This window comes from Bos indicus, chromosome X, assembly GCF_029378745.1.
Source record: "Bos indicus isolate NIAB-ARS_2022 breed Sahiwal x Tharparkar chromosome X, NIAB-ARS_B.indTharparkar_mat_pri_1.0, whole genome shotgun sequence".
NCBI lineage: Eukaryota > Metazoa > Chordata > Mammalia > Artiodactyla > Bovidae > Bos > Bos indicus.
In genome coordinates, this window is record NC_091789.1 from 33,143,669 (window position 1) to 33,168,311 (window position 24,643).

Below are 24,643 nucleotides of genomic sequence, written 5' to 3' on the forward strand. Positions count from 1 at the left end.
GGTACTGAAGGGTCATTGCTTCTGGGCAACCGTTGGTTGACAGGGCAACGAATTATATGTGTACTTCTTATCCTGTGTTTATTTATATATCTAGAAATATTTTAGATGGTAATGATTTCACGCGTATGACACCAAAAACACAGGCCAAAAAAAGAAAAACATAGATAAATTGGACCTCATCAAAAAAAAAAAAAAAAAAAGTCTGTGCATCAAAGAACACAATCAAGGAAGCTATCATATGATCCAGGAATTCCACTTCTGAGTGTATAGTCAAAAGGAAATGAAAATAGGATATTGAAAAGATATCTGCATTCCTACATTTATCACAACATTATTCACAATAGCCAAAATATGGATACAACCTAAGTGTCCGTCAGTGGATGAATGGATAAAGAAGATGCAAAATATTCAGTATACAGCCATGTGAGAGAAGAAAATCCTGCCATTTGAAACAACTTGGAAGGAGCTTGAGGGCATTATGCTAAGTAAAATAAGTGAGACAGAAAAAGATAAGTACGGTTTGTTATCATTTACATGTGGAATCTAAAAGGACAAACTGGGACTTCCCTGGCAGTCCAGTGGCTAAGACTCTGCACTTCCAATGCAGGGAGCATGGATTTGATCCCTGGTTAGGGAACTAAGATCCCACACTGTTGTGCTGTTATTGTATTATCTAACTACTTGGTCATCTAGGCGAATCCATTCAAGGGAAGTACACAACAGAGTGAGGAAACTAAATACCCTCAACTCCGTGTGAGAGGACCAGAAGGAGAGTCTCCTGGTAGCCAGAGTGAGGGCAGATAGTGGGGAAGAGCAAATGTGAGCAAGGGATCCCAGCAAGTTGTAGGAACTCCTGAGTTCAATCTGAGCTGTACATGCAGGAATCGCACCAGAGACAGAATATCAAAAGTGTGGAGAACTGAACCATTACCCAAGGGGCAGGCTGGGCCCTGCGTGATTCACAAATACTATGTATCACTGCATTAACCACAGCAAAATGAACATTTATTTCAAGCACATGTGAAACATTCAAGAAGATAGAAGCCTATATCCTCAAACTAAAAAAATTTAAATGATGCAGAGTATGTTCTCTGACAAGAAAAGAATCAAACTAGAAAACAAACAATATGAAAGGAGAAGAAAAATCTCAAAACACTTGGAAATTAAACAACCATCCACAGGTAAAAGAGAGATTCTCAAGGATGTAGAAACTACACTGGAATAAATTAAAATGAAAGGGCAACGTATTGGAATTTATGCTGATGCTGCTGCTGCTGCTACTAAGTCGATTCAGTCGTGTCCAACTCTGTGTGACCCCATAGATGGAAGCCCACCACGCTCCCCTGTCCCCAGGATTCTCCAGGCAAGAACACTGGAGTGGGTTGCCATTGCCTTCTCCAATGCATGAAAGTGAAAAGTGAAAGGTGAAAGTGAAGTCGCTCAGTCGTGTCAGACTCTTAGCAACCCCATGGACTGCAGCCTACCAGGCTCCTCCGTCCATGGCATTTTCCAACCAAGAGTACTGGAGTGGGGTGCCATTGCTTTCTCCGATTGGAATTTATGGGATACATCTAAATCAGTGTTGAGGGAAAATTATAGCATTTAATGCTTAGATTAAGAAAGAAGAAAGACCTCAATCAATAATCTGTGCTTCCACGTTAACATAGAAAAAGAAGGAAAACTATACCCAAAGCAATCTGCAAACAAACACACCAAAAACAGAAAAGAAAAAAATTGAAATCAAAAATAAAAAAAATAATGGGAAAAAAAACTAGTTCATTGAAAAGATCAACAAAATCGATAAAACTCTAGCCAGATAAACAAAATCAAAAAAGAGAAGACAAATGACTAGTATCAGAAATGAAATACTGACTATCACTAGAATTCTACAAGCCCTACACTAAAGATGTTGGAAGGATAAAAAGGAAACACTAAGAAAAAAATCTATGTACTGTACATAAATTCAAGAACTTAAGTGGAATTTTAAAATTACTCAAAATCCAGAAACTACTCAACTCACCCCTGATGAAATGTATAACCTTTATAGTACCACAACTATTAGAGAACGGATATCACCTTTTAAAATTTTCTAAAAAGAAAATCTTTAGAACCTCAGAAATATCAAACAGCTCAAGCAGAAATTGTCAGAACCAACTTTATCAGAACTCTGAAAAATTGCCAAAACTTAGCAGCAACTAAGCTACCAAGATTGTGAGCTCCAATGGGTAAGGGTTACTTGTCATACTCTGTGGTCCTGGTGTCCTTCATGGGCCTTGGCACTCAGTGGGAGATCAGAAAGTGTTCACTAAATAATGTCTTTCTCGCGGCTCCTGCAATCTGGTTGGATCAACTTTATTTGACCCCCAATACATTTAACCGGAGAAGGCGATGGCACCCCACTCCAGTACTCTTTCCTGGAAAATCCCATGGACAGAGGAGCCTGGTAGGCTGCAGTCCACAGGGTCGCTAAGAGTCGGACACGACTGAGCGACTTCACTTTCACTTTTCACTTTCATGCATTGGAGAAGGAAATGGCAACCCACTCTGGTGTTTTTGCCTGGAGAATCTCAGGGACAGGGGAGCCTGGTGGGCTTCCATCTATAGGGCCACACAGAGTCGGACACGACTGAAGCAACTTAGCAGAGCATCAGTACATTTAACAGGTCTAACGTGACCATAAACACAAACAGGAGCGGTGACACAAGTATATCTCTGCAAACATCTGTGGGAGAGGTGCCTGACACTTACATAGCCAACAGAGACAGAACTATTTTAGCCCATGGGTAGCTTTAAAAAAATTCCTTTTTTTTTTTTTCATGAAAATCTGATCACTGCTGTGAAAGAACAAAATGATGGCAAGAAAGAGCTCCTCACAGAATGACAAGCTGAGCCTGTGTCCTCCAAGTGCTGGGAGAACCAAAGTGGCATTTAGGAGGAAATGACCAACCAGGCACAATAGGAAGGCTATTTAGGTTTGGAGGAGTACAGTATTCTGTGACTTCCAGAAGTATAAAACCCAGTCCTTTCCTGAAATACCCTCTGGCACACTCAAGACACAGAGACCTGCCTCTTCTAATGGGATAAACGTTCTGGCCCTTCCCTTATAGTGTGTGTGTCAGATGTCAGCACACAGGAAACAAGTGCTGCACAGTGCAAGTTCCAGGCCTGGCCTTCCTGTCACTATTATCCAAAAGGGAGTGTATGAAACGAGCAGTTATAATTCTGTTCACTTTTGCTTAAGTCAAAAGGACCTGAGACTGTGTTGGGTTAGCAAATCCACCCTTCTAGCAACAGAGAGGTCAAGACAGTAAGGTGATAGATACCTAAGCACAAAAATAGGCCTAAGACCAAAATTCCGATGCAAATGAATGGTGCACATGACCACAGGTTAGAGAGTCCATAATACACAGTGAGGATGCTCAGCTGGTGTTTTCAGCTCCTTATCAAGACTTCATGCTTTCCTGGGTTTGGGGCCATGATGTCGAGCAGTCACTGGATGGAGTTTGATCTGAAAGCATAAAGAGAACACAGGTGAACTGAAAGTGTGTCTTATTGAAACAACTTGATCTCAAAATGAGCAAAGGATTGTTCTTAGATGGGAGTTTAAATGGTGCCCTTCTTTTGAGGTATTCATAAGTACATCGCAAACTGAGAACATTTAAGCTTTTCTCATATCCAGTGAGGATAGTATATAAGAAAACAGATCCAAATCCCACTCCCAAGAGGAACTGAGGAACATGAGACAGCCCAGGTGTGATCATGTCACTCTGCTGCTTATTTCTCTACAATCCATAAAATAAAAGCTTCCCAGGTGGCGCCAGTGGAAACAAACCTGCCTGCCAATGCCAGAGACATAAGAGATGCAGGTTTGATCCCTGGGTTGGGAAGATCCCCTGGAGAAGGAAATGGCAACCCACTCCAGTATTCTTGCCTGGAGAATCCCATGGACAGAGGACCCTGGAGGACTACAGTCCATAGGGTCGCAAAGAGTGTGACACAACTGAAGTGACTTAGCATGTAAAATAAGGCTCACACCCCTTCCTCTGATATTCAGGGTCCTTCAAATTGAACAGAAACCCCCATATGTTCTCTATTTACACCATGATCCCATTTATTGTTTCCCATGTTGGAAGATTTCTGTTTCACTGCAGGAAATAGGGCTGAATATTTTTTGTTGGGTTGCAATCTGTGTGACAAGTTAGCCACAGGTAGCAGTGATTTCTGGCTGGTTATTTAGGAAATTTTTCAAGTGCTAGCTTCCTCTCTTCTTTATTTCTGCATCTGGGCTCAAGAGAGGAGAAAACCTGACAAACAGTACTTCAGCTAGGTGATCAAGGTCAATATCAATGGTGATAAATCATGTTGATAGAATGTGCCCTTGATATGATGTCATAAGAATGGCACTTTGTCTCTGGTCTTCCTCCCCAAAACTCTTTACCCAGTTTAATCCTTTGGACTAACACTTATTTGTACGATGACCGGATGTTGATTTTTATCAGATACTTTTCTGTATCAATGTAGCTCTGACTTTTCTCACTCAATCTGTTATTGTAATAAGGCAATCCTGGGCTTATGTATTCCCAGATCCATCCCTCATTCCTTCTTGCTCTGTTCTAGATTATACAGGGGCCGACTCCAGCAGGCTGCAGTCAAACTAGCCAACAGTTGGCTGCCATTTTGGTTCAGCTAACCAGAAACACCAGCAAGAGATTAGAAGCCTGGAAGACAGAGCAGTCAAACATTTTTTTCCTTCCTCTGCATCAGGTGGCTTGTCCTTCAATGGTTCCATATTCTTCATGGCTCCAGCCATTCAACCATGAGGTTGACCCATCATGGCTCTGAATCCTGTTGAATCCAACACCCAGGTTCTAGTAACACTGTCTCCTTTCCTTGTCCTTCCATCCTAGGGGTGAGTGATTTACTCGTGTTGCTAAAAATTGGGTTTCCCAATTCTCTCCTGCTTGGCTTCCTACCACTTTTGTAACCAACCCCTTGCATTAAGTTCCCTCCATGGTAAAAATTTACAGTGGTTTCTGTTTTCCTGGACAATCCTTGACTGTTACATGCACCCAATTATAATGACTGAATTTATTAAATTATAATAAATTATAATTTAAACTCCTTTGCATTCCTGGTGTAAACCCAGCTCTGTCACCAGAAGTTAAATGTTTGTCTCTTCTGTAATTAACAATAATAATAATAATAATAAAACAAAATACCCTGGGCTCTGAAACTTTCCCCAAATAATGTATCTTTCATCATCATCTTCACAGTCTTCTCAAAAATAATTTTTACACTCACTAGTTTTTGGGCATATATGGAAAAATTCCAACAGCATAAGTAATACAGTGATTTAGTAAACTTGTGCACACAGCCTACACCCACAGTTACCTACACACTTATGCACACAGCCTACACCCACAGTTACCTACACACTTATGCACACAGCCTACACCCACAGTTACCTATACACTTTTGTGCAGACAGCCAAAATCGTGGATAGTGTGGCAACATTTGGGACTTGTGGATGGTTGCTTGTTAGCAACAACTGTCTCCTTGTTTCTTTTATTCTCCCAGGTTTTGCATTCTTCTTTAAAAAAAAAATGCTGCCTACCTCATATAGTTGTGAAGATCAAATGAAAAGACATATAAATGTGAGAACTGTTTTGTACATAGTAAGTTGCTATTTCAACATTCTGGAGTGTTCTATCAGACCCCGCAACTCTTCTGTGTGTCACATCTAATCTCTTATTGGATCTGGGAAAATGTCTTGTAGCTTTTTGTCTGTTTATTCAGGAAATCTATTCAGAAACTGCAGTGTTGAGCTTCATCTCCCACATATACCCTCTTGAAAAATATCATTTCCTTTTTTTAATTAAAAAAAAATTGGCCTCACTGTGCGGCAATGTGGTACATATACACAATGGAATATTACTCAGCTATTAAAAATAATGCATTTGAATCAGTTCTAATGAGGTGGATGAAAATGGAGCTTATTATACAGAGTGAAATAACTCAGAAAGAAAAACACCAATACAGTATATTAATGCATATATACGGAATTTAGAAAGATGGTAACGATGACCCTATATGTGATACAGCAAAAGAGACACAGATATAAAGAACAGACTTTTGGACTCTGTGGGAGAAGGTGAGGGTGGGATGATTTGAGAGAATAGCATTGAAACATGTATATTACCATCCGTGAAATAGATCGCCAGTCCAGGTTTGATGCATGAGACAAGGCGCTCAGGGCCAGTGCACTGGGATGACCCAGAAGGATGGGATGAGGAGGGAGGTGGGAGGGGAGTTCAGGATGGGTGACACATGTACACCCATGGCTGATTCATGTGAATGTATGGCAGAACCACTACAATATTGTAAAGTAATTAGCTTCCAATTGAAATAAATAAATAAATTTACAAAAAACATTTTTGGGCTCACTGTGCGGCATGTGGGATCTTAATTACCAGATCAGGGATCAAAACTCTGCCCCACCCCTGCAGTGGAAGTCTGCTGGACCACTAAGGAAGTCCTAAAACATTTCATTTCCTGGTTTCTTAAAATTCTAAATGTATGGCCCAAGTTTTAAAACTGATTTAAGTGACATTTCTGCTTTGGGCAGCTTAAATATTTTCTTTATTTGTTTGTATTTAACAATGATCATTGCCTTCATTCTTTCCTTGACTTCTCATTTGAGGAAATGGAAAAATCCAGTGATGTAAATTATAGTAAGAGGTCTCACTTAGGGGAAATTAGGAACACATACTACATGTGAGGTCAAATTTGCTATTTCTCTAGACATGATTTAGATAGCTAGAAACAGCAATAGTAGTAGCTACATAGCTATATGTGTGTGTGTGTGCGTGTGTGTGTGTGTATATATATATATATATATATATATATATATATGTTATATACCTCATACCTCTGATTATGAAAATAACCATGCCATGGGATAGTGTGATTCATATTGGCAAATATTTTTTGCACAGGGAAAGGAGCTGGGAGATGAGGTCAGGATGGAATGAAGTAGTCTTAGAAACGCAGGGAACTTTCCAGGTGGGCTGACAGTCTCTCCATTTTCCTGGAGAAAGTGGCTAGGTTTTGAATTCTATGGCCATCAGCTCTCAAACCTGGCCCCAGACATGTGAGGCACTAGCCTTCCTCAGAAGTTCCACTTATTGCTAGAGATTTCACTCTAAGAAAATAACTATTTTCAGTGGGCTAATTAAAAAAGAAAAAGACTTCTCAGATCTCCTGGGTGGAGTTAGTCCATTACTTGATTTCTCCAGAATGGCCCGGTGGGACAGGAGGCCATGAACTGGACATGGAAATGTGGGTGTATTTTTAGTGCCACCTCCGGTTTGTTGTGGGTTTTAAGTCATCCACTACATGCGTCAGCAGCTTCTGATCAGACTGGACCGTATTATCTTTAAAGATCCTTCTGAAGTGAGAACCTATGTTCCTTCACTTCACCCACAGACATGATGGACTTCTCTCTGAGTTAGTGTTGCTGGGAACGACCCTGTCTCATTCACTAGCTTGTTTAATATTTACCAGGATCAGGCAGAACCGAGTCCTAATCTAAAACAGAAAACTGGAATTCAGAGAGTTTAGAGACCTGCTGGGGGCTCCAGAAGAATCATCTAAACTAGGACCTGACACTGGTCTTGCCCATGGCAGCTCCTCCCCTTGCCCCAACTCCTCTGTGACCTCCTTTGGACAATTTTCACATCAGTCAGCACAGAGCAAACACCTGGGTAGGTGTGAAGGTCACCACAAATGGCTTCTTCAGGGCTTGGGGCTCCCTGGGAGCCAGGATCTGGTGGGACAGGATCAGGTGTACCCCAAATGAAAGGGAAGTGTACTTACTGCCTCTTTAGCTGGTCCATGGACTTTTTCTCCTCCTCGATTTTGGCCTTTACAGCCTTTACAATGGTGGCATGGAAAAGCTCAACCTCTCTAAAGGAAAGCCAGAAACAGAATGAATGAGCATTTTTATCGGTATTGGCCACTTTCCCTGACAACAGTTACTAAGAGAAAACATTTTGGGTGGGCTGCTGCCTGGAGTCTCTGGGCTGGAGCTGGGGGTCCCAAGTCCAGTCTAGAAGCCCCATCCCTGTGAATGGGTTCACACAGCCTCCATCCTCCCCTGGGGAGACGGGCTCCTCCAGCTATACTCTGAAAGGTAACAGATGAGTATTTTTTCTCTACTGTCAGGAGTTTCTCCTTAAAATGGAGGCAGCAGGGGAAGATGGACTAGACTCTGGACCAACATGGTCTCTGCTTCTGTTCTGACTTAGGAGGCTCTAAGGAGCTACTCCAGGACTGAGGTCTGGACCGAGGAGCTCAATGTCCAATCTGTCTTTGAACTTCAAGAGTATCCTAGTCTTGGTAAGGTGTAACTCCCTCCAGAGTCTTCCTCTTTACTCTTCTGTTCTAGATCTTAAAGCCTTGGATCACTTTTCCTGGAAGGAATGTGTCTTAATTCCTTGTGGGTTCTACAGGCAAGCTCAGACAGCAGGCTGGGGGCTATGTCACTTCCCAGCAGGTTTCTTAGGAGAAATCCCTGATTCCACAGCCTGACCCACCTGGATGCCAGGATCTTCTAGGCTTTTATATCCACCACCACATGCAAAAAATATTAACTCATGAACGCTCTTCTCTGTAGCAGGAAGAAGGCAAAGCATATGCTGTCCCAAATGATCCCCACCTCCCCACTGAGCAGTTTACATGACGAGTCGTCATCAGCTAGGGGAGGGGAAAAGAAAAAGAAAAAAATTAAAATGAATACTCATTTTCATTGTTATTTTATAAGCTCTGTGATACGATCACACAGCATACGAGCAAACTTCCGAGACACTGAGTCCCTGTGAACGGATTTATTCACAGCCAAGGGCACAAACTTCAAGTATGGTAACAGCACCAGTTCAGAAGGATGGCCACAAGTGAGCTCTGGATACTCTAGGGCTCAGGAGGAAAGGCCAGGGAGAAATCACATCTGTTTGTCCCAACACCAGAGGGAATCTCGGCACAAACAAGACATGTTCTGGGAATGGGCCCTTTCCAGGGTGACTAGCAGAGTAGCTACAGTCTACTGGAAGAAGAGGTGTCAACAGCATGTCTGACCCCCCAAGTCAAACAAGCTCTACTGCCTCCTTCATCATCTGACAGGGAGGCAGGGCAGGGCGGGGGTGGGGGTGGAGGTCGGGGAGAGCCAGGTTCCAGGCCCTATGGAGAACAGAGGACAGTGGCGCTGTCCAGGGTGCTGACGCAAGAGGCACAGGGTGGGAATGGGAGTCCCGCCTCCATCAGGGAGGGAGTCTAACTACAGACATTCTGCTGCTCCTCCCAACTGTCCATCCGGTGGAGCTTCTCTGAGCTTCGGGGTGGGGGCTCTGCAGGCAGAGCTCCTCTGATGATCCACCCAGCAGTCATAGGTGTCCATGGGCATCTGTGACATTTCCCATCATAAATACAGGAAGTTCAGGGAGTTGCTAAATACCTGCTTGGGAAGAGGGATGGGATATTTGTAGAAGAAGATCAAAGATTATCTTAGGGGTAGGGGTGTTCTGACCACAGATACCCTGGAGGCACCATCCCACAGCTCCATGAAGACACTGAGTTGGGTGTCCCTTCATTTTCTTCCTTCAGGGGCTTTGACCCAGATACTTAAATTAGAACACTACTTCTGCCCTCCCTTCTCTGTCCCTCTGTTCCCAAATCTGCTTTTCATACTCATGCATTTGTGTATCCCTTGACTGTGCAGGCCAGGCTGAATGCTTGGATCAACCATTAACTATTTTGAACCAATTTTTCAATATAGCCACACGCTCCTATCTGAAAAACAAATGGGAAAGTAGTATCCTGAAACTCTGCACCCAGAAAACAAGGTTGATGTCTTTCAATCCCAACACACGCAGGAATTCCCCACAGCTCAGTGCTCTGATGGGTCCTAAAATCCAGTCCCACCCAGTGAAGTGCTTGGTGTTTCACTTCTGGGAGTTAAACCCAAGAAGCAAGGAGAAGAAGCCTCAGCATGGTGCTCTCTGCACTGGGAAATACCTCTCTTTTCAAAGAGGATACTTAGAGTGTCATAGGAACAAGCCAGACTTTGCAATAGCCAATGGGTGAGCACTAATCCAGGATTCATTTGGTCAGAGACAAACCTAGACAGCATATTACAAAGCAGAGACATCACTTTGCCGACAAAGGTCCATATAGTCAAAGTTATGGTTTTTCCAGTAGTCATGTATGGATGTGAGAGTTGGACCATAAAGAAGGCTGAGCACTGAAGTATTGATGCTTTTGAGTTGTGCTGCTGGAGAAGACTCTTGAGATTCCCTTGGACAGCAAGGAGATCAAACCAGTCAATCCTAAAGGAAATCAACCCTGAATATTAGTTGGAAGTACAGATGCTGAAGCTCCAATACTGTGGCCACCTGATATGAAGAGCTGATTCATTGGAAAAGACACTGATGCTGGGAAAGATTGAAGGCAGAAGGAGAAGGGGACAATAGATTATGAGATGGTTGGATGGCATCACTGACTCAATGGACATGAGTTTGAGCAAACCCCCTGGGTGATAGTGAAGGACAGGGAAGCCAGTTGTGCTGCAGTCCACGGGGTCTCAAAGAGTTTGACAAAACTGGGCAACTAAACAGCAACAACAGAAAAGTGAAGACCAGGTCTGAAACCTGGGTTTACAGAATGAATGAGTGAATGAGTGGATTCCACAGTCACATACTTTCCAGGAACAGCTCTTGGGAGGGATCAGCTCCCAGGTGCCCGTCTCTGCCCATTGGACTGGCTTCAGGAGAAAGCATGACCTCCTGTCCTGCCTCACCCCCTGTCCTATAACTCTCAACACTACCCCACAGACAAACACACACTGCTAGAGTCCAACTGAGGAATAAAAATAATTTTTACTACCAACTAGAAACTTAACCATTCACATGGACTGGAGAAAAATTAAATTATTCAAAGACACACTCATGGTTACATAGACTTGGCCTCCCCAGACCTCTAAACACAGCAATGCATGTGCCTCCCCACACCCAAAGTCAAATGCTTTCCAGGAGAATTGCCTGGCGAGCTCATCTTCAAGTGCCAGGAAGGGGAGAAGCAGGCAGTCATGCATCACTGTTCTTTTATGTTTATTTTAATTAATTTTTAATTGGAGGATAACTGCTTTACAATATTGTGTTGGTTTATGCCACACATCAACATGAATCAGCCATAGGTATATGCATGTACCCTCCTTCTTGAAACTCCTTCTCACCTCCCACCCAATTCCACCACTGTTCTAACGCTCTGTCAGTTACAGCCATGAGCAGCAGGCCCTGGGATTGAGTTTAAACTAGAGCTAGAGGTGGATTAACTCCTTCAGCTCCTGAAAGGTCACTGTTTAATTTCTTGACAGAATACAGAGCTTAAAAGCTATCTTTGTGGCCTAAAATTTTCATGAGACTCTGGGATGACCCGTGGGTGGTTTATCTACCAGGGAAGGGCCACACTGTGGCCTAGAAGGCAGAAATTTAACAGAGAACCGGCCACATTCTGTGGACAGGAGGTGTTGGTCTCAATCCTGCACCATCTTAGCTGTTTTTAAGTCAAGACGCCAGTGCTTAGGGCAGCTATGAAGCTCCTGTGTCCACCCATGCATCAGGGCACCATAAAACACCTGCACCTTTGGGGGCCCATCCCTCCCATCTGTACCCTACACCATGTGGTGAAAAACCTTGTCCATTCTATCAATATTTACACTTGCATGGTGCTTTCCCAGTAAGAAAGTCAGTTTCAGTCAACAGAATATAATTTGTGAAGACATCCCATGACTATTTCAACTCATAAAGGGCCACATGCAGCCTGTCCTGGAGTGGTATCCAATTGTTCCTCAGTAGGGATAGATTTTAATCGAGAAAATACATTTTAGAGGTTTTTTTTTTTTTTTTCCTACAAATACATATCCTCTTGTCCTTGAGAGGGTAGAAGTGAGTAAAAAGGATTCTGCTTAAAATGGCAAAACAAGGAGTAATAAACGGTCATTCTGAGTTTGCCAGCATCCTATTTGGGGCTTTTAAAAGAGCAGCATGAGGGGCTGAGGGCTTTCTATAACCACCCAACAGGTCATCTGCTCTGAAGCTGGGACCGCAAATGTGTTACACGGCACAAGCCACTTACTGACTGTTTTTCGTTGTGATCATGAAGACGTTGTAAGTGATCAGCCAGTCCCAGTAGCACAGGATGCTCTTGATGGGTTTCAGAAGCAAGTCGCCCCCGAAGAGCAGGAAGTAGAAGCAGGCCACCACATAGCCCATGCAAAAGATGCTGATGCGGGTCATCCCAGTGATGAAGATGGTGGTGAGCACGAACCAAAAGGGGTAGCTGAAGATGACCACCATGAATGTGTCCAGGTACAACCTGGACAATGAAACCAAGAGACAACACAGACTGCAGCACAGATGAAGTTGGGAGGGTCTAGTCGAGGAAGGGAATGCATTCACACATCCTCCTCCTGACTTGGCCTGGAGGCACAGGCCAGACAGGCACTTTGATCGCTGGCTGGTCCACGCACAATCCTCACCCAGTTAGTGATGGACAGAGCAGTACTTTGTGAAAAGACTGTGTGCACTTTTATCATCAAACTGGGGCCAAACTTCCCACAAGAGCAACATTCTCTGTCTAGTACCTGAGGAGTCAGACATGACTGAGCGACTACCACTTTCAATTTTTTACACACCGACATGGAGTTTGCAGGCTCTGTGAGCACTCTCTCTGCACTTCCCTGGGCTGAGCCAGGATCCCTTCTGTGGGACCACTCCTCACTCTGCAGACAGGCAAATGCTCAGGCCCCATCCTCCCCCAGTGATGGAGCTCTGGGAGGTTCCCCCGCTGGGTATCAGCTGACAGACATCGTTCCTACAAGCCATGTCCTGTCTGGATTCATTTGCTCAGAGGCTCTCGGCTTTGGAGGCTTTGCTTTGGTTGTTTCTCTTCCCAAGTTTTGGGAGAAGCACAGAAGCACCAATTGTGCTATCAGATACTTGATAACTGAGTTGTTATTTTGTGGGAGCTCTTAAGTCATCTCTGATTAAATAGGTGCTACACTGTTCTCAGTGTGGTTAGAGAATAAGTGGTCCCTAGAAGAATGCTGGTGATGGACACGGTGATGGAGTTGGTGATGGAGAGGGAAGGCTGGCATGCTGCAGTCTATGGGGTTACAAAGAGTCGGACATGACTGAGTGACTGAACTGAACTGAGAACACTGTCACAGAAGTGGACTTTTGGACTGTACTCTTCTTAGACTAAAATACTCAACACTTTTGAATAGTTCCATGACTTTTCTCTAAACTATGTTTCACTCATCCTTGATGTCACACATATGGGAGAGTGCATAAGATGTGAGTGTTTCTCAGCATCCCACGGTCACACAGGCAACATCCATGATTCAGTCCTGGTGGGATCTGAACACCCATAGTCCTCTTGATGTGTGTGACTTGAAGTTGGTGAAACTAAGCTGCTGGCATGTTTGAGTGTGAGTGTGTGTGTGCTTGTGTGTACATGTTTGTGTACTGTGGGCTTTCCATCCATTCCCCTTCCCTGCCTGCAGCTGTGAATCCCCCTGTAGGAGCCCCAGCCCTCATTCCTCAGCCTGACATGCTTTGGGTTCAGAAATCAAAAAACTAAGCTTGTGGGAACAGCATGCAAACACCAGCCAACACGCAATGGGGAGGACCTCCAGGGCTGCTGGGAGCACATGAGGTCCTGGCTGTCCTGGGGTTCAGGGGCATCTGCTCCCCAGAACTGCCCTGGGCATGTTCATGGAGGACAGAGGATAACAAGGAGGTTTGGCCTCCAGATCACCGAGCCATCTGGCCCTGGGATTCTTGGCTTCATGGTGCAATAAGCAGGTCAGTGCCCAGGAAAGGCAGAGGAGCTGGAGGCATGGACTTTGGGGGTCACATCTTCTCAGGGGCTCTCCACGGGTGGCTGCTTTACCTGCAGTGGATGGAGTTGGGCACAGGGTTGTGCTGGCTGAATGAGGCCGCGTCCAGGTTCATGCAGATCTCTACATTGTCACCTGCCATGATCCATATGGCGGCCTTATTCTCATCCTTAAAGATCTATCATTGCAGTGAGGTGCACAGGAGCAGCATGAAATCATCTGGTGGAACAGAAGCATCTGTGGTCTGGCCTTGTCCTTTCAGCTACCCTGTCCAGTTTGTAGGTCTATGTCCGTGGTGGCAGCAAGAAGCAACTGCTTCCCCAAGACCAGGCCCATCCACCCCCACAGCACCGCCCCCCAAGAAGGTGGGTGCATACACGTGTGTGGGGCTGGATAGTGGGGGTATGTGGCAGGAGATAAAATTACTAAAGTGAAAAAAGTGTTTGGAATGCTAACATGGTATTAACTCTGCAGACATAACAGCCTGTCCAGACTGTGCAGAGGTGCGGTGGGGCGGGGGGCGGGGCAGGCAGGAATGCACTGCTAGGGGAAAGATGAGCAGGCGGGACCCCAGCTGCCCACTTACACAAGAGGAACACAGGGTTGGACCAAACGATGAAGTCAGGGAAGTACAGCCACTTGATGATGTTGTTATTGAAGCTGGTGCCCTTGAACCTCCAGGGGTAGTCTGCTGGGTGTGGGGTGGGAGGAGCTGGTCAGGGAGCCCCTCATGCCCTTGAGTTCCCCTCTTCCCGGCGCTGGTGCTGGTGGTGGTGGGGGGGGACACACCTCAGCAGGGGGCAGGGGGGATGCCGATGCAGACGAAATACTGGAAGGTGATGATGCAAGCCAGGAAGTAGCAGTACTTGGGTGGGTCAGATCTCGATGATGGCCTTCCTCCTGTGCCAGTACAGGACGACAATCACCCAGCAGGTGTGAATCATGGTGTAGAAGTCTATGCACTGGCCGATCACGTTAGCTGGCATGAGGAAACAGATCTGCATGAGGATGAAAGAGGCAAAAAGTTGGCTTTACAGGGAAGGGGAGTGGCATCAGTGGGCAGCCCCCAGGGGCAGTGGAGACCCGTGTTCCTGAGTTCTTCACCTGCTCTGCCTCTGCAGTGTGTTTTCATCATGAAGACAGAAGACTGACCAGTTGACCATCAATAAGAATCACTGTTCCAAGTACTGAGGGCAGACCTTCCACACTATTCAGGTCAAAACAGTGTGCTCTGGCTGAGGTCATACATTCAGAAGGCACTAAACACACACCCAGGCATCTGTAAGACTGGGCGTCCTGAGAAGCTGTGTCCAGAGCCGCAGAGCAGGGGACAGGCACTGAGTCCTGGAGACTCTCCACCAGGCCAAGGAACCCTGCCATGGAATTTCTCCCCCAGACCCCTGGATCCCAAGGAGACAGAAATCAGGGTGTGGAGACGTGCCACAAAGCCCTCGTGGCCACCTGGCTGAAAGCAGCCACTGGAATTTTCAGAGAAAAGAGAAAGAGAACAGGTCAGCAAGGAAACTCACCTCCAGACCAAACTTGTGGAAGAAGTACTTTGCCGGGAGCCGGTGAGGCATTCCACTCATGACAAAGGTCATGAGGAAGGAGGCTCGACATACGCAAAGGTGGGATCAAGCCTCAGGAGTCCCCCCAGATGTTCTCGAGCATCTGCCCCCAAAACCAGAGTCTGCCTACTTTATTGCTTTGTGCTCTCACCTCTGACTTTACTGGGGGCTGTCCCCCACCATCATCTCGCTCTCTCTGTCAAAGAGTTAACTTACAGCTCCAATTAATAAAGTTCCTGGGCAATTAAGAGTGTTTAAATCCAAACCCCTCAGATGGCTCTCTAACTCACCTGACAAGTTTACCCGGACTCCTACAGCTATGCATACGATTGTTTACAGTCTCCCAGCCTTGAGAGGCACAGGAAGCTTAAGATATTCAAATAGCTTAGAGCCTCTCAGAGAGTTAGAAACTGTCAGAATAAAACTAGTAAAAGATTTCATTGATGAGCCAATGCTTGCTGCCAAGTTTTCACATCCCCTGAATTGTATCCTTGAATATGTATTAATTAATAGTTGGTATGTAGAAAAAATAAGTAGTGGCCTTGGTGTTAGTAACTTTAGACCCTTAAGGTAATAAATTCTTTCTTTTGTTGTAAACCCATTACACATCCACCCTATAGGAATGCAATTTTATCTTCGGAAGATGGCGCCAAACCTTAAAATAATTACTCTTAGAGAATATAAGTCTTTGTTGATAAGTCCTTGTCAAGAGTCATAAAATGTTAATAGGCCTTCTGGCCAGAAGATGATGTAAATCACCTAAACCATTTGTATACGATAAATTTGCAGGAAAGAAACCCTGGATTTTGATAAGGATCAAAAACTGCTGACTTTGCACCCCCTATTATCCTCTATGTGTAACTTAGGGTATATAAGCCCCTGCTGAAAATAAAGCTACGGGCCTTGCTCACCAACGCTTGGTCTCCCCATGTCATTTTTTCATTTCTTTTCACCTTCTGGCTGAAGTCTCCATCTGGAGCGTGGATATCCTCTGCGACCATTTATTTGCCTGGGCTTCTAAGACCCACTCGAGAAGGTGTCTAAGGTGGGGCACCTTCCGCTAGTCAAGAGGGCACCTGCGGCCTCCGTGGTCAGAGCTAACCTGGTGTCACGGGTTATACTGATTTTCCACGTAAACCAAGCTACTCAGCCTCTTTTCTCCACTGAATTTTTCCTACTGAGCTATCCTCATTCTATTACTCTTATATCTCTAATTAACATATAAATAGTCGCCTAGGCCATCTCTCCTTCAAATACCCTGGATCAGCCGGGGCTGGACCTCGGCAATGCTTGATGAAATACTTGGCACAGTTAACAAGTCTATCATCCAGCTGGAGTCTTGTGATGTTGTGGAAGATGGTTTTAGACACAGGGTTGAGAGGTTGTTCCATCCTTGGTAGTACTCCTGATGGCGGTAGATGGTGACCTTGAAGGCCAGAATGGCCAGCATCAGCAGGTTGTTCTAAAAAACAAGGAAAATACAGGTGATGCCACATGGTCATTTACAGTCTCTTCAAAAAGCCATCTCATTTCACTGTGGGTTTCTAAAGGGACAGTGTGTGATCAGATCCCACATCCATGAAACAGTCTTGACTTTAATGCTCATTTTCCCTGTTTTGTGGTAACAAGGGTGGAGTCATCTCCAGTTTGCAAATCAGGCTAATTTTCATGATAACAGGATTTAGAACCTCTACACCAATGACTGGCAATGGTCACACCAGATCCAGAAAAAGTACCACCGAACCACACAGCTGGGTCCAGTTACTCGGAAGGGTTGTCCAGCCTTCTCTTCAACGAAACGTGAGAAACTCTTATTCAGCATCCTACAGGGACCCTGGGAAACAGACTGAGCTGCAGACTGGGGCTCAACTTAGCAAGTTTTGAACACAGTACCTCCGAAAGCTGGCTGGAGAGAGCAGTAGAGTGAAAAATATGCTGAGCATACTACAAAATAATAATATAAAATAGGTAACATTTATGTGCCAGACATTAATCTAATCACCCCTTGCAAATATGAGTTGGTTTTATCTTTGTAACAGCTCTTAATGGTAGACATCATTTGTATGTTACAAACAATATTGGTCATATGAGCAAAAAACCAGAAATCTACACCAAGAGAGAGAAGAGATGCTTAGTACACTTTCAGACTCTAGGAGTTGAGTACAAAGGCTTTAATTACATCATCAGCATAATCCATCAAAGTAAAATGCTCCAACTATCCATCATAGTAACATGTGAATAATCTGAACTATATTGCTTTCCTTATGCTTGTTACAACTATTTGAAATCAGAATTCACTTTTCAAAGACATGCTGTTTATATGTGGCTACTTCTAAACATAATAGATGCCACTGATTAAAATATGTAGAATTTAGAGAGCAAACATTTCTTGTCATGCTACGCTTACTTCTCAGAAATAATTACTCTGACCATTTGGTGTAATTTACTCAATATTTTTTCTTTGTGCCTACAAGACATCATTCTATGTATCCTGTTTTGAAGTTTGCTTTTCTTTTTCAACATTACAATATATTTTGGATATCTTTCAGTGTCTGATAATATCATCAATCTACCTCAGTCTTTAAGTGGTTTCATAACATTCCAGTGAATATATTTGTCATACTCTATTCAACGAATCTCAAATTACTCAGCTGATTTCTTTTCAGCACAATTCAATACCGATTTTAATATTCAGTCATGTGTTTTGGAGGTGACTGCAAACCCCATGTTAGAGGATGAGGCTGCTCTCAAAGGTGAGGTGAATGGTCTCCAGGGAAAGGGCTGCAGACGTGAACTTGGCAGAGGCAATGCTAAGGATGAGGAAGCCTTACCCTCAGGTAGATGAGCAGAGGAGACGACTCCCTGAGGCCCATCCATTCCATGGGATCAATGGGTGTGCTGTAGAGCAGAGACTTGTTCAGCTGGTGCAGGGGTATGTTCGTCTGGTTTTCATTTGGCTGAAAAGAAGAAAGAAGGGAGTAAGAGACGGCCCCACAGTCAGGAAAATTCAGACTAGTCTCCTTCAGCTTTGAGCAAAGGGACTCAGGGATGGGGAGGGAGGACCCACTTCAGAGGGAGTCAGCATCAGGAGAGACGGGACCAGGACACTTCTAACTCACTGAGCTGATGAAGGCCTGATGGCGAGTGCTGGGGGACGTGGGTACCCCAGGCTCTGCCTCCCTTCCCTGAAGGCCAGGCAAGGAGACCCCCGTCTCCAAGGCTCACCAATCAACAGTTCACAGAGAAGTTCTCAGGCTTGATGGTCTGCAGCTGGTACAGCATCTTACAGACGATGATCACACATGTCCAGACGGTGCAGACACTGAGGGCAGATGGTGGAGCTTGGCGTATGGCAGAATGAAAGCCCAGGAAATCAGAAACACATAGCTGAACAGAGACACCTGAGAACACAAAATTGGAAATGCAGACAAAAATATGTCACATGGCACAACATCTAAAAACCTAGATGTTTTTAGGCAACTTGACTGATTCAGTTCCTCTGAGCTGAGCAAAGGCTGGCTGAGCTCTTATGTACAAGAAACGGTCGTGGGTGTTAAGATATACATTTTGTACACAGACAAGTGTACAACCAGGTGATGTTAAGTAACATCACAACAGGAAACTACAGAGGTGAACAGGCTTCTGGGAGGACACTCAGGGGGTCCTTGGCCCAACCTGGAGCTTCAGGAACCTCTCCTGGGAGAGAACACACCTGAGCGGTGCCCTCAAGCTGTGAGGAATTCAGACATACCCACGGTGGGTGGGCATGTGGTGCACAACCACATCTGTGAGTCAGTGTCCATCTCTGCCCCATCTGCGCTCAGTGGGGGACCTTAAGTCCGAGCGGCCTGGGGCTCCAGCTGGACGAGACACCTGGTTGGGTCTGGCCTGAAGACAGAACGGCGACACTTGTCTCCTTCACAGACACCCAGATGATGTAGGAGTACATGATCTTGATGATGTGCAGCTCCAGTATCCACCACAGGAAGGTCTGCAGCTGGTAGAAGCCCTCCAGGAACAGCAGAAGCAGCACTGTGAGGTGGTCGATCACCAAGTGCCAATTGTTCTTCAGATCTGCAAGGCAGGACGTGTGTGCAGCTGTGAGTGGAAGCCTGGCCTGTACAGATTGCCCCCACAGTTTCTAGTTCACTGCCCGGGTCAAGTATATACTTGAGCATATATTGAATATATATTCTATTATATTCTTATATATTGAGTATATATTTTATTCACTTGGAGCAAGTCAGCGTTTTGTTTCCTCCTCCTGTGAGCCAGCATCCAAGCGGCTCCTGGGCAGGCAGCTTACCTGACGTCTCCTCCTCATCTTCATCCTCCTCGTCCTCATCCTCATCCTCACTGTTCCTGTCAGGTTCACCCTTCTTGGCTTTTGCAGGGCATCCCCCGCAGTGTCTCCTCCCCAGGCCCAGCCAGCTGCTTGACTTCTGCTACCTCCAGGCTGGCGGTCAGCTTCATCATGGTGAGGTCCAGAAGGCTTCACTCGGGGTGGGCCAGCCTGTTGGCAGAGAGCAGCTGAGTCAGGGAGGGAAGGGCATTGGGAGCTGAGAGTGAGTGGCACGTGGAAGAGGATGAACAAAATGGAAGTCACTACACAGCCTGGCATGTGGGCTTTTTAGCATCTGGTTGTTTTTTATTTTTTTAAAGCTCTTTCTAAAAAATGAACTGTAAACTCAGGTTTGGTGAGCTCTTCCAATTCAGATTCTAGTGAAGAGTCAGTCATGAGAGCTATCAACACCTAAACTTGACATTTTTTCCCGCAGGAGAAAATGGTCAGAGTTTAGGATGGAGAAGCATGAAATAGCATTGTGTAGAGCAAGCATTTCATGGCTTCACAGGGGGACTTACTCATTGTGGTGGATTGGTAAGTTTTTCTCGATGCTGCTCAAAGTAATGGAAACAGAAAGAAAAAAAAGGAGATGAGAACAGAAGAGTTATAAGAAGAGTCAGAGATCACAGATCATGCTACAGTCATCTACTGTACGCTGGGTGCAGGGGCCCTAACACCACGTGCATTCCAGGATGGCGGCCACAGTGTGTTTTGACTGGGAGCCCTAAGCTGAGCAGCTAATCTGAGAATGGATGGCACTGCAGTGGTGAAGGGCAGGACGCAGAGACTGCTGAGGCAAGTCAGGTCATGCTTGCTCAGAAACACAGCAAACTATCCCCTAGGAATCAAGTCATTCACAGTTTAACGAGGGATTTTTTTTTTTTTTAATTCTTAAATAACGTGTAATGTCGGGCAACCTTTGCATGGACTAATTTCATCCTGTGGCCATCTGAAGCATATGTGGTGGATGCAAATGTTTCCAAGGGTAAGAAGCCTGCAACACACCCCATCCTCGGGCACCAGGTGAGCTGCCAGACCAGATCTGCGAAGAGTGCGGGAGCCCGGCTGAGGGGGCTGTAGCCTTAGGGAGCTCAGTGACTCTCGGGGGTCCAGCTTAGTTCATAGCAAATAGTAATGAGTATGATCTTGCTCCTCAATTTTTAAAGAGCATATCTTTTTATTCATATTCAAATGAATGTTTGAAGGAATGTTATTGGGCAATAAAGTAGACATTAGGAAAAGGCCTATTACAGATAATGCAGGTAGTCCTCCTCATTTGCAATAAATTATTCATTTCAGCCTGATTGTCACAAGACAGACACCGACTAATGTTATTGTATCTGTAATACTGTGGGCTCTGAGTAAATTTCACATCTCTGGAATTTTACTTTTTTTATATAAAATGAAGAAGTTTAGCTAGATGAAAATATAAGCTCATATGCAACTTGTTGGTTTTGTATTGAAAATGCCTGTGAAATTGGAGAACTGTGGTCAAGATTCTGTATTGCCGTTGGACTTTCAGAGAGGTTCTCCTTCAAAAGCAATTTCTTTTAGAGATGTCAAGCAGGTAGATCACCACAGAATGTCAGAAATGAGTTGCTAATTTAATGAACAAAGAATGTTCTGAGGTCAGTGGAATAAAGTGTGCTGACATGTACTTGCTTATTTTCTTTTTGTTTTCTTCTCTTATTGGATATATGCATACATATAGCTGATTCACGTTGTTGTACAGCAGAAAGTAACACAACATTGTAAAACAACTATACTTCAAAACATAAATTAATTAAATCATATGATCCCCCCAAAATTCACCTTTCAGTTTGGCTTTGATGATCCACATTAAATTCTCGAGGGCTCTACATCATGAATTCTTCAGACACAAGTGACACTTGCCTACAGGGCAGACACAAGCCACACAAACAACAGACAAACAGGCAAAGGATAGCTGGCTGTTTACAGAAACAACAGGACCAGAATCAAGTTAAGGAATAAAACATACTGATCATTCCCAGTTTTGGATTTTTTTTTTTTTTTGGTGTAGCATCTACTAAGAGGGCAGGAACAAAGAAGGCAAAGCATGACAGTCAATCCAATTCTGAAGATCTCTTTCTTCATCATTTTGACTCTAATGTAGCCACTTACTAGGGCCCTAGGGATTAAAAGTCACTAGTAAGGAAAACACTACAATGGAAAAGAGTTGTGAAAATGATGGGATACACATCCCATGCTCCAGGTAGAAATTTGGGGACTTTTATAGGAAACTCCTGCATGAAATCCCAAACTACCAGACTCAGATGAGTCCTTTGAACTCCTTGAGTTCCTAGAAAACTCTTTTCACAGGAGCAAAAATGAAATCCCTTGACCCCAAACCATACATACTACTGATATTACTCATTTTTGCCTCGCCGTTTACATTCTCTTACAAAAGTAACAGTTCAGAGGGTTCTAGGGGCTAAGCCTCAGCCAAAGGAGGGCCAGCCATGGCCTCAGACCGACCAGACCATGGGCCTCCTTCCTGTCCAGACAGGTGAGGGGGTTACAGGCTGGCCGGACAGTGAAGGAAAACAGAAGGACACATCTTGATAGGAGGCTGCTATCCTTTTTCAGAACCCACATAATTAAACCATGTTTACGTACTTAAGGAAACCCTGTTCAACACACTCAGTTTTCCATAATTCCACCAGTCAATATTAAAGGAAGTCAACCTTGAATATTTATTGGAAGGACTGATGCTGAAGCTCCAATACTTTGGCCACCAGATGTGAAGAGCTAACTCACTGAAAAAAACCCTGATGCTGGGAAAGATTGAAGGCAGGAGGAGAAAGGGACAACAGAGGATGAGATGGTTGGTGGCATAACTGACTAGATGGACATGAGTTTGAGCAGGTTCTGGGAGTTGGTGATGGACAGGGAAGCCTGGTGTGCTGCAGTCCATGGGGTTGCAAAGAGTCAGACATGACTGGGTGACTGAACAACAACAACCCCCTAGCACAGCAGAATGTTCACAGTCTGACATTTCATGAACTATGCCTAATGAATTACTGCTTCATCTTCTTTCCATGGACTGTTTCCCTTGATGAGCTCAGGGGAATCTTCACCTGTGGCGTCTGTGTTCCTCTGAAGGCAGCACTTTGCTCCCTCATCTATGCAACAAGGGTTTTCCAGGAGTTGAATCACACGCTATTATGTGAAGCAGAGAGGAAAATCTGTATCAAGGCTCATTTAGAAGAATGCCTGTAATGTTCCCAAGATCAAGCAGGCCTAGGGATGTGTGCTGACCCGCTATGGCTCCATGCACATGGCCAGGGCGAGACGGGTCCCATTGGCTACTTGGAAACACTTTGTATTAGTATTTATTGGTGGAAGACAGCAACAGGGAACTGGTCACAGAAATCACTGCCTTCACTCTTTCCTTAAATGTTACTCTGGTTACTCGCAGATGGCAGAACCTTTCAGCCGAGGTCCTTCCTTCCCGAAATGAAAAGGAGAATTCTGTACTACGCTTTCACTTATAGAGACTTCCTTACTGCCTGTCAGTGCAACAGAAAACTCACCCTCTGAATTAAGCCAGATTCATTAAACAGTTCTAAAAATACCCCCATCACCCCAGATACAAAAGACACATCACCATCGCAAAGGAACTTCAGTCTGCACAACTCCTCTGGACCAATTCACACGCCTGTCAAGATCACCCATGAAATGTCATAAATCACTACCCACATGCATGCTAAGTCGATCAGTCATGTCCAACTCTTTTCAACCCCATGGATTGTAGCCCACCAGGCTCCTCTGTCCATGGGATTCTCCAGGCAAGGATACTGGAGTGGGTTTCCATTTCCTACTCCAGGGAATCCTCCTGACCCAGGGATCGAACTTGTGTCTCTTATGTCTCCTGCACTGGCAGGCAGGTTCTTTACCATGAGCACCACATAGGAAACCCAAATGACTACCTACTGTTTCATAAAGTGCCATCAAACACCCCACATTTCTTCTAATTTTTCCCCACTCAGAGGCTGACTGTCATGGCAAGTACAGGTTGAGATTCTCAGTGAGAGGATGGGAGGGTCTGGCTGCGCTTGCGTGGGCTCACCTATAGATGGCACTGTACTCCTTGCTGGGGATGGACTTCAGATTGGTGAGCTCTAAGAACCGGCCATGGAAGTAGTACAGGTGCAGGATGCAGACCAGGAGGAAGGACGTGGGGATGAAAATGCGCGTGAACAGCTCAACCACCCTGAACTGCTTCAGGCCAAGGTCTTCTAGCCTGTGAAACAGGGCGGGTTTCCCCTGTGGGCTCACTCACCCAAATGTCCACTGAATTTCAGCTATTTCTCAGTGATTTCACACTGAACATTTTCCAGACAGAAGTCTCCATTTCCCCATGTTCCTGAAGCAGCTAAGCTGTTCTCGCCCCCTCCCCACTCCGGTCTTCCCTGGCACAACCGTCTACCTCGTGCGAAACGCCCAAGTCAGAATGCCCCCTCACCCCAACACTTTCCTGTCCCCACCATCCACATCCCTTCACTCTCATTTCCTGAATCTGTGCTCTTGTTTCCTCTCTAGTGACTCCTATTCTAGGTGAGGCTGCCATCCTCGATCACAGGACTGCCCCCCCAACTGCTGGCTGACCACCTGGCTGTGTCTACTATTCTGGCCCCCACATATCACTGTTTTCTCAGCCAGTCAAGGGTGCTTTAAAGACTTGTAGACATTTCACAGAGAATGAGATGCAAACCATCACCACCTAGGAGCCCTGCACCTCCAGGCACCTAGCTGACC

The 24,643-nt window shown here is 45.0% G+C and overlaps 2 protein-coding genes across 3 annotated transcripts in view; both read right to left on the reverse strand.

The window, feature by feature from the left end:
• Nucleotides 1–188: 188 nt before the first annotated feature.
• Nucleotides 189–21,853, reverse strand: LOC139181702 (piezo-type mechanosensitive ion channel component 2-like). 2 transcript variants are annotated; one of them, XM_070785316.1, is made up of 11 exons: nt 21,677–21,853; nt 19,826–20,032; nt 19,271–19,593; nt 18,745–18,920; nt 18,351–18,476; nt 14,538–16,981; nt 14,005–14,170; nt 12,187–12,426; nt 8,595–8,754; nt 7,876–7,965; nt 189–3,508 (listed from the first exon to the last, which is right to left on the reverse strand). In XM_070785316.1, exons 7-9 carry the CDS (start codon nt 14,091–14,093, stop codon nt 8,751–8,753), a joined length of 333 nt encoding a protein of 110 aa, XP_070641417.1. In that variant the 5' UTR covers nt 14,094–14,170; nt 14,538–16,981; nt 18,351–18,476; nt 18,745–18,920; nt 19,271–19,593; nt 19,826–20,032; nt 21,677–21,853; the 3' UTR covers nt 189–3,508; nt 7,876–7,965; nt 8,595–8,750. The 2 variants fall into 2 exon arrangements, with proteins under 2 accessions (XP_070641417.1, XP_070641418.1); XM_070785317.1 differs by lacking the exons at nt 19,271–19,593; nt 19,826–20,032; nt 21,677–21,853 and having other exon boundaries at nt 18,745–18,981.
• A 2,107-nt stretch (nt 21,854–23,960) lies between these two features.
• The window catches only part of LOC139181701 (piezo-type mechanosensitive ion channel component 2-like), a 164,580-nt gene continuing 163,897 nt past the window's right edge, over nt 23,961–24,643 (reverse strand). Inside the window, exon 8 of the mRNA XM_070785315.1 lies at nt 23,961–24,128. The gene's annotated coding sequence lies outside the window, so the exon portion shown is untranslated. The remainder of the gene's footprint in view (nt 24,129–24,643) is intronic.

Excerpts from the sequence above, each read along its gene's own strand:
- LOC139181702 (XM_070785316.1), bottom strand. The coding sequence starts at position 14,093 with ATGGCAGGTGACAATGTAGAGATCTGCATGAACCTGGACGCGGCCTCA. Across the intron at positions 12,427-14,004 it reads CCCAACTCCATCCACTGCAG|GTTGTACCTGGACACATTCA; the intron begins GTAAAGCAGCCA and ends TTCATTGTCCAG.